The sequence below is a fragment of the Lontra canadensis genome, unplaced genomic scaffold (assembly GCF_010015895.1).
Source record: "Lontra canadensis isolate GAN:19392208 unplaced genomic scaffold, GSC_riverotter_1.0 scaffold54, whole genome shotgun sequence".
Taxonomy (NCBI): domain Eukaryota; kingdom Metazoa; phylum Chordata; class Mammalia; order Carnivora; family Mustelidae; genus Lontra; species Lontra canadensis.
Window position 1 is genome coordinate 3,197,828 of NW_022631048.1, and position 11,739 is coordinate 3,209,566.

Consider the following 11,739-nt stretch of genomic DNA (forward strand, 5'->3'; position numbering starts at 1 on the left):
TGTGTGGATGTGTGTGTGTGTGTGTGTGTGTCTGTGTGCGTGTATGCATGGGCTGATATACACAGAGAGAGGGTCACACAGACATACCTTACAACCTGGGTAACTGGGTGGGAAAGCGCCGGTAACTGGCTCTTTCAAACTCATGGCTTTCTAGATGCTATTTGGGTTGTGCCTGCCCACGTTATTGCAGACTAGACAAGTCGACTTCGAGGCTCACACTGAAAAGGGGACTGAAAAGGAGGGGACAATACTCCCGTGTAAGCAACTGACGTCATCACCTTGATATCAGAAGACATGAAGGGGGCGCTGTTCTCCCTCTCCCTCCCCATTCCCATCTGGTTCACTGCTTCATCTCTGAGCCCTGGCTAAGGAATTTTTCCACATCTTCCTTCATCTGTTTCAGGTTTTGTTTTTAGTTTATTTTTTTTTTTTAATTTCTATTTTTTTTTTCTGCTTGTTTAACTCAGAAACCTTAAACATTTCTTCATCTCTCCACTGTCTTCTCTGGACCACTCTGACTCCCCGTCCCCCTGGGCGGGGCGCTCTATGAGCACCCGCACTCCTCCACTATCATGTTCTGAATGTCCTTTTTGATGATGTTCTGCCCATCATCATAGTACAGCATGGACATGGGTCTCAGCTTGGTGGGCACACAGCACGACTTGAGGTTGGCGAACGGGCTGTGCCCCCGCATTCGGTAGTGGTTGATGACGGTCGAGTGGAAGGAGAGCGAGGACCCCGACGTGCCTGCTATGTGGCTCGGGCACTCACCCTCGCAGTAGTTGGCGTGATAGCCGGAGGGAGCGATGATCCAGTCGTTCCAGCCGATGTCCTTGAAGCTGACAAAGAACTGTTTCTTACAGCAGATGTTGACCTTGCCGTCGCACTCCAAGCCCCGCCTCCGCCGCCGGTGAGGGTGGTCTTCCGACTGGCGGGCCTGCAGCATGAGGAAAGGTCTGTGGGACTGCTCCTTGTCCTCGTCTCCCCCTGCCCCTCCGTCTCCTCCGTCCTTCTTCTTCCCCTCCCCCTCCTCCTCCTTCTTCTTCTTCTTGCCCAGGAGCACCAGGCTGGCGCCCGTCTCGTGGCACTGCTCGCAGGCAATCCGAACGTCCAGGGAGCTCCTGCCCTGGTCCAGCAACCGCTGGATGCTGCTGGACACCGGGAAGATGTGCCAGGTGCTCTTGCGCGCGTCCACCACCTTTTCCGATATCAACACTTCGTTCCTCTCCTCCGCGAAGCCCATCTCCTCGGCGTCCTCCCCTGTGTCCGCGCTGCCCTGCGGGTGCTTCTGCAAGAGCCGGATGGTGACTTTGGTCCTGGTCCTGTTGGCCTTGGGGACTTTGAGGAAGAGCCAGACTTCGGCTCGCTCCACCACGGACAGGTCACTGCCTTCTTTGGAAATCTCAAAGTGCAGCGTTTTCCTGGCTGTGCCTGCGGATGAAACACAGCACGAGAGAGAGCAGGGACACTCGTTAGTTGTTGGGGGCGGGGAGGGGGGGGAATCAGCACACACTCATCTCAGGCAAGCACGGCGCCTCTGCTGTGGGCCATCTCCGGCAGGGGTCAGCGGGTTAACAGCCCACCGGCCGGCAGAAAGGTGTTGACATTTTTAAATGGTGGAAGAGAAAGCGTATTTTGTGTCATGTGAAAATTACATGAAATTTACACTTCAGTGCCCATAAATGAAGTTTTATGGGACCACAGCTACACTCAGTTCTTTATAGGCTGTCTATGGCTGCTTCTGCCCTCGATCATGGAGTTGAACGGTCACAACAGGGACGGGCCGCAAAGCTGAACACATGTGCTCTGGGCCATTTCCGGAGAAAGTCTGTCTGTCAACTCCTGGCTCTAAAAAGAAAAGAGCCTAGATCTCAGCCAGTGTCCGAGAGCCTGCGGTGGGGGTACGGGGGTGCTCTGTGTCTATTCACTGCTTAATCTCAATTGCATCTTCTATAAAATGGGAATGGCACAATGACATTGGACCCACTTTGCAGCAGGCTTGACGTAACATGGGTGGCTCAGTCGTTAAGCATCTGCCTTCAGCTCAGGTCATGATCCCAGAGCCCTGAGATTAAGCCCCGCACTGGGCTTCCCACTTGGCAGAGAGCCCACTTCTCCCTCTCCCGATCCCCCTGCTTGTGTTCCTTTTCTTGCTGTCTCTCTCTCTCTCTCTCTGTGTCAAATAAAAAAGAATAATAAAATTTTAAAAAGAAAGAAAACCCACTGTGAGCTCTAGCAAGCTGTCAAAGTGATGCTACTCCCACAGAAATACACAGGCAACCCCCATGTAAGTAAGTGGAGCCAGTGCCAATGGAGCTAACCTCCACCTTGGCCATGACCTGCCCCACCCCTCCATTCTTTCTTTCCCGGGTCCCTGCAGCAGGTTTTTCTTGCATTTGGTTCTCCCGCATAGAGCCAGGCCCCTTTCCAATCATTGCTCCGTGAAGCAGGTATAAAACAGAAACTATCCGGGATTCTGGGCATGACCTTGACTGCTTCACCTTCACCGCCAGCTCTCTCCTAGTGCCCCATCCTCTGTGGTGCAGCCACACGGTGTTTGTTCAAGGTCAGTTGTACACTATCTCACCTCCAGACAAGTGGCCCCTGCCTCGAACACTCCTGTTCCCAACACATCACCTTCAGTGGCTGCCCTTGATAAGGGTTCAGTCCCTGACCGCCCTGACCCCCCTGCCAGTCTGATTTAGAATGCCCCTGGTCTGAGATCCTATCTATCTCATTCACTGTCACGGCCCAGAGTTTACCAGGAACGAGGCAATCGCGTCCTCAGCATCCAGTCATGTTAGATTAAGAGATCCACCTCCCACTGCTGCATCCCCCGTTTTTGCCTCCTTCCCTTCTGAATGCAGCTTAATGAGCCCCAATTACAGCAACTGCTACTAACAGAAAGGAAATCCCCACACTGGCAAGGCAGTTGGATTCAGAGACCATGCAGTTCCTGCCTAACTTAAACCATTCCCTTCTCTTTCAATAAGCACCTGTGTGTCTATACAAGTGGCAACGTTTACTGCGAGAAACAGGTGTCCAGACTGGAACGCTCCAATCGAGGAAACAGCTTCCCCCAGTCGCACTTCTACCGCTCGCTGGTCTATGAAATATGCCCTCTTTGCCCGACTGCCTCCTGTGGGTACCTGCTGACAACTGTCCGGCGTACACGCATCCCGGACACAAATCTGAGAACAATGTTGGGGAAGGTCATCTTAGAACTCGCAACTCCCTGGGAGGGTCTCTCTGCCTGGGTTTCTATAGCTAACGGAAATCCAGCCATACTTATCACTCTCAGCCCTGAGATGTTTACGGTACTATAAATTTTCGGCACAGTTTCAAGTTCTCTCTGCATCAGAAGGCAGGCTTTTCTGTGCATTGCGCACTGTAGATTCTGTTCTTAATTTAACACACTCTGCACGCTGTGATTCTGATAGTGGTAAATTCACTGAGGCCAGGGCCAGGAAAGGCTACATGTGTATACAAAAGATTCTCTGGCATCTTGGTATAAAGTCGCTAGCACATTGGCCTCCAATTGTGGTGCTGGTGGTGGGAGGTGGCCAGGTGGAGGGGCTGGGGGAGGTCCCTCTCCTCCAGCCTTGGATCTCTGGCAGGGGTTAAAATTAATGATAAAGCTAGGTTCACGATTAGATCACCAGAGTAGAGAGCAGTTAGAAGGAAGGGAGACTGTCATTTTTTAGGGAACGTGATTTCTTTTCAAGACATGAAGACAGTATTCCTCTTTGCTAAAAGCTGGTGGGTTTTCTGATGCTGTTTGGCTTTTGGGGGGGGTGGGGGGAGGGAAGAAAAAAGAGAAGATTCCAGGAGGGAGAGCTTAATGATTTAAATTTAAAAAGACATTCAGCAGCAGATCTGAAGGGGTAGGGTCCTTTCTGGAAGCTCCCCAAGCCCGGACAGCCGCCCCTGGATGGGGGTGCAGGAACCTCCCTCTGCGTCCAGCAGAGAATAGTAACAAGCTACTGCTGTTCTGAAACCTTACACTGTGCGGGGTGCCACTGTAAAGACAGAGAGATAGTAGCTGCTAAATTAGAGAAGCCAGAGGGCACGAGGCTGTGTTTTGTTTTTCTAGGAAAGAGTGTGAAACTGGAGACTGATTCGTTCTTGGGATAGGAAAGCTCTCTGGGTTTCAGGTAACTCATTCCCACAAGCTCCTCTCTGCTTTTACCTGGGCTTGGCAGGAGGGGCTGGGAGAAGGTAGATGGTCCTTCCTCCAGTAGAGAGAGGATCCCGATGGCAGTGCGGACCAGCCCACGGCAGCCTTTCTACGAAGCGAGTCCAAAATGTCTACAGAGGCTGGGGGTGGGGCGGGGGCCAGGGTGGGCTAATTGGCTCACTTGATCCAAGGAGCTAGAGTACATGCAGATTGCTTTTGTAGGGGCCAGGGAGGCTGAGGTCCCTGGCTTCCAGGAACAGCCCACAGGACAGCCCCTCATTCCACCAGGGCAGGTTTCTAAGGCATGAGCTAGCCCCACCCCTTCTTCACAGGCAGCTGTACTCGGAAGCAAATGATTTAGTGTTCCTGAGAGAGGATTGTACAAAGAGAGTGCTCATTAGAGGGGGCTCAATCTGTCAGGTGCTGTTATATTAGGATCAGGGAGGCATCATAAAATGACTTTCAACCTGGTCCTGGCTAATAATTAACTGTGTGGCATCGCCCGCGTGTGTGGAGAAGCACAGGGCTGATTTACGCATTGGTTTAATTATCTGAGCTTGAAAAGACTGTTCCTGTATTCACATCTATTGCCTGCTTGCTGAATCTCTCCCCCATATTTCTGACATTTGGATTTTCCCCCTACTAATTGACATGCCTGTCGCCTCCTTCTCCTGGTGTCCATTTCTGGAACTGCTATTTGTATATTGCATGATATTTTATCAGGGAAAAAAAATAAAACAGATCCAATTTCATGAAAATGCTGTTGCCATAATGCTCAGGAGAACAGGGGGAAGAGAGAGATGCAAGTCTTCCTAATGTCTACCTTACATGCAGGTACATTTTAAAAGTTCTATTGTATTTGACTTATTAAACAGTGCAGTGTTTTGTTTTTTTTTTCTCTTTTACATTTAGCTTTCATTGCAGAAGGGGGTGGAGAGAATGAGACAGCTAGAAGCTGAGATGATTTATAATTATCAGGGCTGTAGGTTTCAGAAAGATATTACAACCCTCAAATTTCTTAGGTATGAAAAATAGAACTTGTCACTTGATTCTATTCCCTTTATCTGTATCTGACCTAAGAGAGAGTGTTAGACTGTGGTGGTGCTTTGAGAATGCTCCAGTCCTCAAATCTCTAGGCATAGCAATTTGAAAAATGGAAGGAGGTTGCCTGAGGCTGAGGTGTTTAGGATCAATTACTAATCAGTTTCAGGTTTGACTTAACGATCTCCTGCATCAAATCCTGAAATGGAAGCCTTCCCACAATGCTTTGTGAGCAGGTACAGATTAGTTGGTACAGGTGTGCACTGGGTTCCTGCATTATTACCTAGCTACCTAGATATAGCTGTTGGCTTTGCTAACCTTTCATTACCTACTCTCTGGTAATATTCTTTCCATCCTCTGTGCTATTTTTTCCCTCCCGAGGCTCGTGAGCAAGTCTTGTATCACAGCCTGCTCTGCCTGAGTAATTCACTAAGAAAGTCCCACGCAAACCCATGTGGGTGATAATATTTCATCACTTAAACCTCTATGAGCCCGGTGGACACAAAACCAAGGGGAGAGAGAAAGGTGCATAAGAATGAGTAGGAGGTATAAAGATGGCACCTTATAGGGAAGACATTTGAAATGCTGCTGGGCAAGGGGTTGCAACAGATGAAAGACCAGAAGCTGCAAGGAAGAATCCCCAAAGCACCTTTTTTCCTTTGCTCTCAGAATTTTTCAGATATTTTTAAGAACTCAAGCACGAAAGCAGGCCTGCCAAGGGTTAAGCAACCAAGCCCCTGGTTGTTCCCATCCCCCACACCAGGATTTAAAATTCTGCTCTTCCTCAAGCCCTCACCTCAGATCTGTGGGCATATGAACATTTCCAATGAAATAAGAAACACACACACAAGCACACGCACACGCACACACACACACACACACACACACACAAATACACAGAGTATTTGGTTTGTGTTCCGTTTTGTTTTCCTCACCGGGTTCCTGCTTAAAGCATCCTGCCCTTGTACATATGGCTAATAATTCCATCTCTAATGTGAATGTGGAAAATCTTGTTGTTTATGGAGGATTTTAACTCGAGATGGGGGAAAAGCCTTGTTGTGAAATGCAGCTGTTACTTTAATTTTGCATTCTGGACCCAGATTTCGCTGTGCGTAGATGGTGCAGTCACTGGTGGGAGCACACGGGGCAACCAGGTGCGCATGCGTGTTCTCTGAGTCACTAACTTTGCATTTGGACTGTTTCCAGGGGTTTCTGCAGAAGGCAGCAAGTGAGGTCTTAGAGGTGATGCCTCCCTTAACCTGTAGCCAAGGGTTTTGCCTTGGAGCAGAACTACAAGTTTGGTCATAAATTATCTGGATTGGTTTTGTTAGCCTTCCTATTTTTTTTTTCTTCTGATCTGCTATTGAATTGTAAATGCCAGACGACATTCGGGCCTCTTCCATTTCAGTGGTGATGAAATAGAGAGAGAGAGAGAGAGAGATGTAGAGAGAAAGGGGTTTTAGGTTCCTAAAAGAAGCAGAAAAAATTCTTAAGATTCAACCTACAGAAATTTCAGCGACTTCTTCCAAAGTTCCCGAGAACTTTTGCACTTTTGGTTTTGGGTCCAGGAACCGTTGGAGTATGAAGAATTCTGATCTACAGCTCACGCTCCAGTACAGGTTAGCAAAAGGGGCCAAGACAAATACATGTTTTCATTAAAAGTGCCTGAGAAGGTATGACTCCCAGTTCTCCATATATGAAAGCTGACTTTCTATCCTCTGAGGGGCTCCCCCACGCTGACTCCGACCCAACTACGTCACAGGCCCAAACCACGAGGCATCTCGCTTCTTGTCTCTTCTCCCCCATTTGGCTCCCCAGTCAGTTTAGAAACAAACGTATCCTCCGAAGCTGTACCCAGATTCTCACAGCAAACAGCCCTTTCCTCCCTGTTGGAAGTCACTTGTCATTTGTTGCTGGTGAAAAGGGTTGATAAGACAGGCAAACCAGGCCACAAAATGAGGGGAGGTTGAAGGCATTTTGGTCAAAGCCAGGCAGCCAGCCGTCTTAGGGAGAGATGTGTGAGCAGAACAGCGCTGCTGATGATTCATGGTCACACTTCTCCACGCTCTGCTTTGTTTGCTTCTGAAATGGATCATTCCTCTGTCTTCCACAGAGCTCCGGAATGCTCCCATGTATCACTAGAATCCCCACTTCCTTTCTTCCGTCTCATTTACTGGGTCACAGGTAGCCATGTTTCTCCCATCCCATAAAATCCTCACGTTTTCTGGAGGATGAGAGGAAGCAGGGGGCAACCGGTAAGTACCAAGATTTGGGCGCTACAGAATGGGGCTTCCAGGAGCCGAAAATGCCTTTCCCTAGATTAACCGCTGAGGAGCAAAAGTCTTTGGAATGCGCCCTCTTGTGGCCGATCGCTTTGCATTATTGAGAGAAGAAAGTGTGTAACCCCTAAAAGCACCCTTCAGTGAGGGGTAACTTGCAGGAAATTTCCTTAAGCTGGCATGGAATCCGTATGAGTCAGCTCCGGCTTGAGATGACTTTCTTGGGCTGGGGAGAAACAGTCACCCAAGCCAGCCTTCTTAGACCCCCGTTTGCCAAGTGCATATTTCTAATTCAACGGGAATCCTCCAAGAGAGGGAGATTTATGTGTTGCTTTCAACAACACCTGGGCTTAGAGAGCATTGAGCATTTCCTGGGGCTTCGTTGGTCTTTCTGTCCCTAACTGTTCTTCAACAAGTGCTGTCAATTGCTATGTTGATTACCATAATCAACATATAAATCTGGCAGCATATGGAGACTCAGTAATATGCTGTTACTGTACACTGACCAGATATTGCCACAGATCACAAGAAGATAAAGTAAGATAGAGCCATCAAGAAGCCCACCGATTTCAGCCTGGCTGACAATTACACAGAGAGCGCACTTGACCCTACCCATCCCTTCTTCTCCTTTAAGGTCTTCAGGTAGACACAGAGCATTCTGTGCCAGCTGTCCCAAGAATGCAGTCATCTTGGTGAGCAGTCTTGGGTGACATGTGTTACAAAAAAATAATTTTGATCTGTTGGGAGAAATTTCAGGGGGTCAGGGCACAATTCCTCACCCCTCAGTTAGTAACAACTCGTATCAACTTTACAAAGATGGGGCACCTTCCACATGAGCCCAAATGGGACAAACTCAGTTCCAAGAGTTCTAGGCACTTGAGTTTTTGGTGGTCCCTAAACTGCTGGGCCACATCATGGGCTTTAGTCAACCATCAAGAGGGGTTGAGGCAAAAATTAGACATGAAACCCCCCAACTGGGGAATCTTAAGTTTGAAAGACACATCTATGGGTATGCATCTGTGGCCCGGGTCTCGATGACAGTGACTCACAGCCTTCCACGCTGTACAAAAGAGTTTGTGGAGGAAAGAAAAATGAATACCGTCTGCTATTCTCCAAGTTCTAACATTTGACATAGTTTGAATATCATTAAGGTTGAGTTATTCCAAAAGCAGCAAGACATTTTTGTATAGTCAGATGATAAAACTCTTTTACTGGTTGGCAAAATCAGCAACAAAATACTCATCTGGCACTCCTCTTGGAGAATCAATTGCCCAGATAGCAATCATTAATTCCACGAAATCCTAGTAAATCAACCTGAAGTTGATGTGCGAAACTTCTCAGATGAGAAAAATAAGTAAGTGTATCGTAAACCTTCTCTGGGACTCCAGCAGCTCACCCAAAGTCGAGTTGTAAACTCAGTGAGGAGAAGTTTTCCATTATAAACCTTAAACTGGAGTCTATGCGTGAGTCAAATGAATCACCTTTTTAAAAAGTAACTCAATTTCTTTTAAACTAAACACCTAACAGGAAAGAAAAAGGAAAAAAAGGGCAAGATTTCCTATAAATGAGAAAAAGACGGCCTCTGAGATGAAGGCCATAAGTAAGAAAGAATGTAAAAGGTCAAATTCTTTCACTGCAGAACCTCTCAATGCCAAGAGCGGGATTTGCTAGACAAGTCAGCTAGGTTAGGAAGCAAGGCTGTCTCGAGCATCAGGTGTATGTTAATAGTGGTCCCAGGGAATAGGTATACTTAGTCATCTGACATGGGTAAGGCCAATGGAGTAGGGCCTGAAATTCAAGCCATCGTGTGTAGTAACTGGTATATAAAAACCTATACAGGGTCCCTTTGTATCAGCACAGGGAGCAGACAGACCTCTAGACTACTGGAATCCGTTCCCCTCCATGGAACTCAATGTCAGTAAAGCCCTTTCTTCCCTCCCCTGCCATCAGGAAAGGTGAGTGGCAAGGTGGCAACGTCAACCTGACTTGGTCTCCTCAATAAGCTTCAACAGATAAAGTCCTAAGGATCATGTCCTTTGGGGCCTGCGTCCAGAAAGAGCTTTAGAGAAAGAGAGCCCTTCTTTGAAGAGAAGCTTCTGGTAAGAGAGAGAGAGACTGTCCTGCCAGGAAGCTTGTAGGACAGCAGGGCTTCTCTCACCAGGGAAGCCAGGAAGCCAAGCAGGCTATCTGCTCCCCAAAAGGATGCCCAGGTCTGGCACGGTTTTCTTGAAAACAGAACATCTGAGTCAACAGGTTTTCAGGATTGGAAATTCTGAGTGTTGCCTTAATTGTTTATACTGCTGCGGCAAACTTTTAAACAGAAATGCTGGGAGTCCCTGCACGTACTTTACTGGCCATATGCTCCACCAAACAAAACAATGGCATTCCTTTCAAATGGGTTTGGCAAGGGATATGATTCTTTAGGCTGGCATTACCGTGAAAGTAACAGGGTATGAACACATCTGTGTGCCGGGCATGCATGGGCTTGCCGCGTGCTAAGGGTCTGCGTCCCATAACTGTACAAATAACCTGCCTCCACGTCTGTGGCCACGCTTCTGACAGGTATCTGTCTACTCAGCAACAGGTTCCTGTGGTCCGGAGCCAATGATCGGAACCTATTAAAGTTCTTCCTCTTAAGGACTGAGTGAGAGTTCAGCGTAGTATCTGAGAGCACTTTGTCAAGGTTGCATTCCTTGGCAGAGAGCTCTTAGTAACTTTGCAGAGAACAAAACTCTCTTTTGGTGGTGGTGGCGGCGGCGGTTGCTGAGAGAGCAAAAGTCAGTGTTCCAAAAGTGACTGCCGGTTTAGTGTCAGCTGTCCCCCAAAGTCCCTCTTTCCTGCCTGGAAGGTGATGCCTGTGCTCCCGGAAGACGGACTTTCTGAAGGGAGAAGGGGCTGTCACTCATAATAAGCATGCCCTGCTTTCCCCGTGTGGCCCCTGGCTGGACTTTTAAAGGGAAGGTTTGCTTGAAGACAATGACTTCATCTGTGCCGTTCCGCCGCGACCCCGCACTCCGCGCACGCCCCCCCCCCCCCGAAACTTTGGATGCGGTCCGGGGGCCTCCTGGACCCCCTCCCCCCCGCACCCGCAGACGCCCGGGCTCTCCCTCGGGGCTGCTCGGAGCCGGTTCCCGAGGCAGGGCGAGCGAGCCTCGGGCACCGCGGGCGTCCGGCTCCAGCCCGGCCCTCGCAGCTTGCTCGGGGCGATCGGCCGAGTTCCGCAAGTGCGGGCGAGCCGCCCGCGGCCGGGGCTCGGGCTAGAATCCCGTGTGGGCGCAGCCCGCTCCCCCGCCTCCCCTCCGGCCGCCGCCGCCGCCGGCGCCCGCCGCCGAGTGACCTCCCCCGGGCGCCCCGCCGCCGCCGCGGGCGCAAGTTCCTCCCCGGCCGGCCGGCCCGGGGCGCGCCGCCCCCACCCGCGAACGCCCGCACCGACCTGATTCCGCGAACGTGATGATCTCCGAGGTCTGCTCCATGAGTTCATTCATTTCTGCCCTCCTGCCGATGTCATCCTCTATCTCCACGTACCCGTTCTCCCCCACTTTGCCCACATGGAGCTTTCGGATGGCGTTCAGAAGCGCCGCCTTGGGCACCGGCTGGGTGACTTCGGGTCTCTTCTTCAAGTGCAGCATGTTCAGAATGTGCTTCTTGACGGCCTCCACCATCTCCGGCTGAGAGTTGGGCACGTCCTTTGGGAGGGCGGCCAGCGCGCAGGACGGGCAGTCGGGGGCCGCGCCGTGCCCCTCGGATCCCGGGGTGGGGGAGCTCTTCACTATAATCCAGCAACTCGCCAGCAGAAATCCTCGCAGCCAAAGCAAGGGCATCCTGGCAGAAAAAGTTGTTGTGATTGCCTTTTTAAAAGGCCCTGCTTTTCCTCCCCCCTCACGCACAGGTTTTGTTGTTGTTGTTGTTGTTGTTGTGTTGTGTTGTTTTTTTCTTTCTTTCTTTCTTTTTATTTTATTTTATTTTTTTTTTTCCCCTTCTCCTCTTCAGCAAATTCTCTGGAACAAGAACAAAAAGTTTTCTGTGAAGTTTTGTTTGCAGGTTCCCTCTCGGAAGGCAGTCAGTGCTGTAGGTTTGTGGCTGTCAGGGAGGAGAGTTCTGACTGTCTCCGAGTAAGAGAGAAGGAGGGAGGGAGGGAGGGAGGGAGAGAGGGAGGGAGGGAGGGAGGGAGAGACAGGGTGGGGGGGGACAGACAGAGACAGAGAGAGGATGGGAGGGAGAGAGACAGGGAGAATGGGAGAG

At 49.8% G+C, this 11,739-nt stretch overlaps 1 protein-coding gene across 1 annotated transcript; it reads right to left on the reverse strand.

Annotated features, from left to right (window-relative positions):
* Positions 1–440: 440 nt before the first annotated feature.
* Positions 441–11,405, reverse strand: INHBA (inhibin subunit beta A). Its single transcript, XM_032874967.1, has 2 exons — positions 10,931–11,405; positions 441–1,431 (listed from the first exon to the last, which is right to left on the reverse strand). The coding sequence occupies exons 1-2, from the start codon at positions 11,316–11,318 to the stop codon at positions 545–547; spliced, it is 1,275 nt and encodes a 424-aa protein (XP_032730858.1). The 5' UTR covers positions 11,319–11,405; the 3' UTR covers positions 441–544.
* Positions 11,406–11,739: the final 334 nt, after the last annotated feature.

Excerpts from the sequence above, each read along its gene's own strand:
- INHBA (XM_032874967.1), bottom strand. The coding sequence starts at position 11,318 with ATGCCCTTGCTTTGGCTGCGAGGATTTCTGCTGGCGAGTTGCTGGATT. Across the intron at positions 1,432-10,930 it reads CATCACGTTCGCGGAATCAG|GCACAGCCAGGAAAACGCTG; the intron begins GTCGGTGCGGGC and ends TTTCATCCGCAG.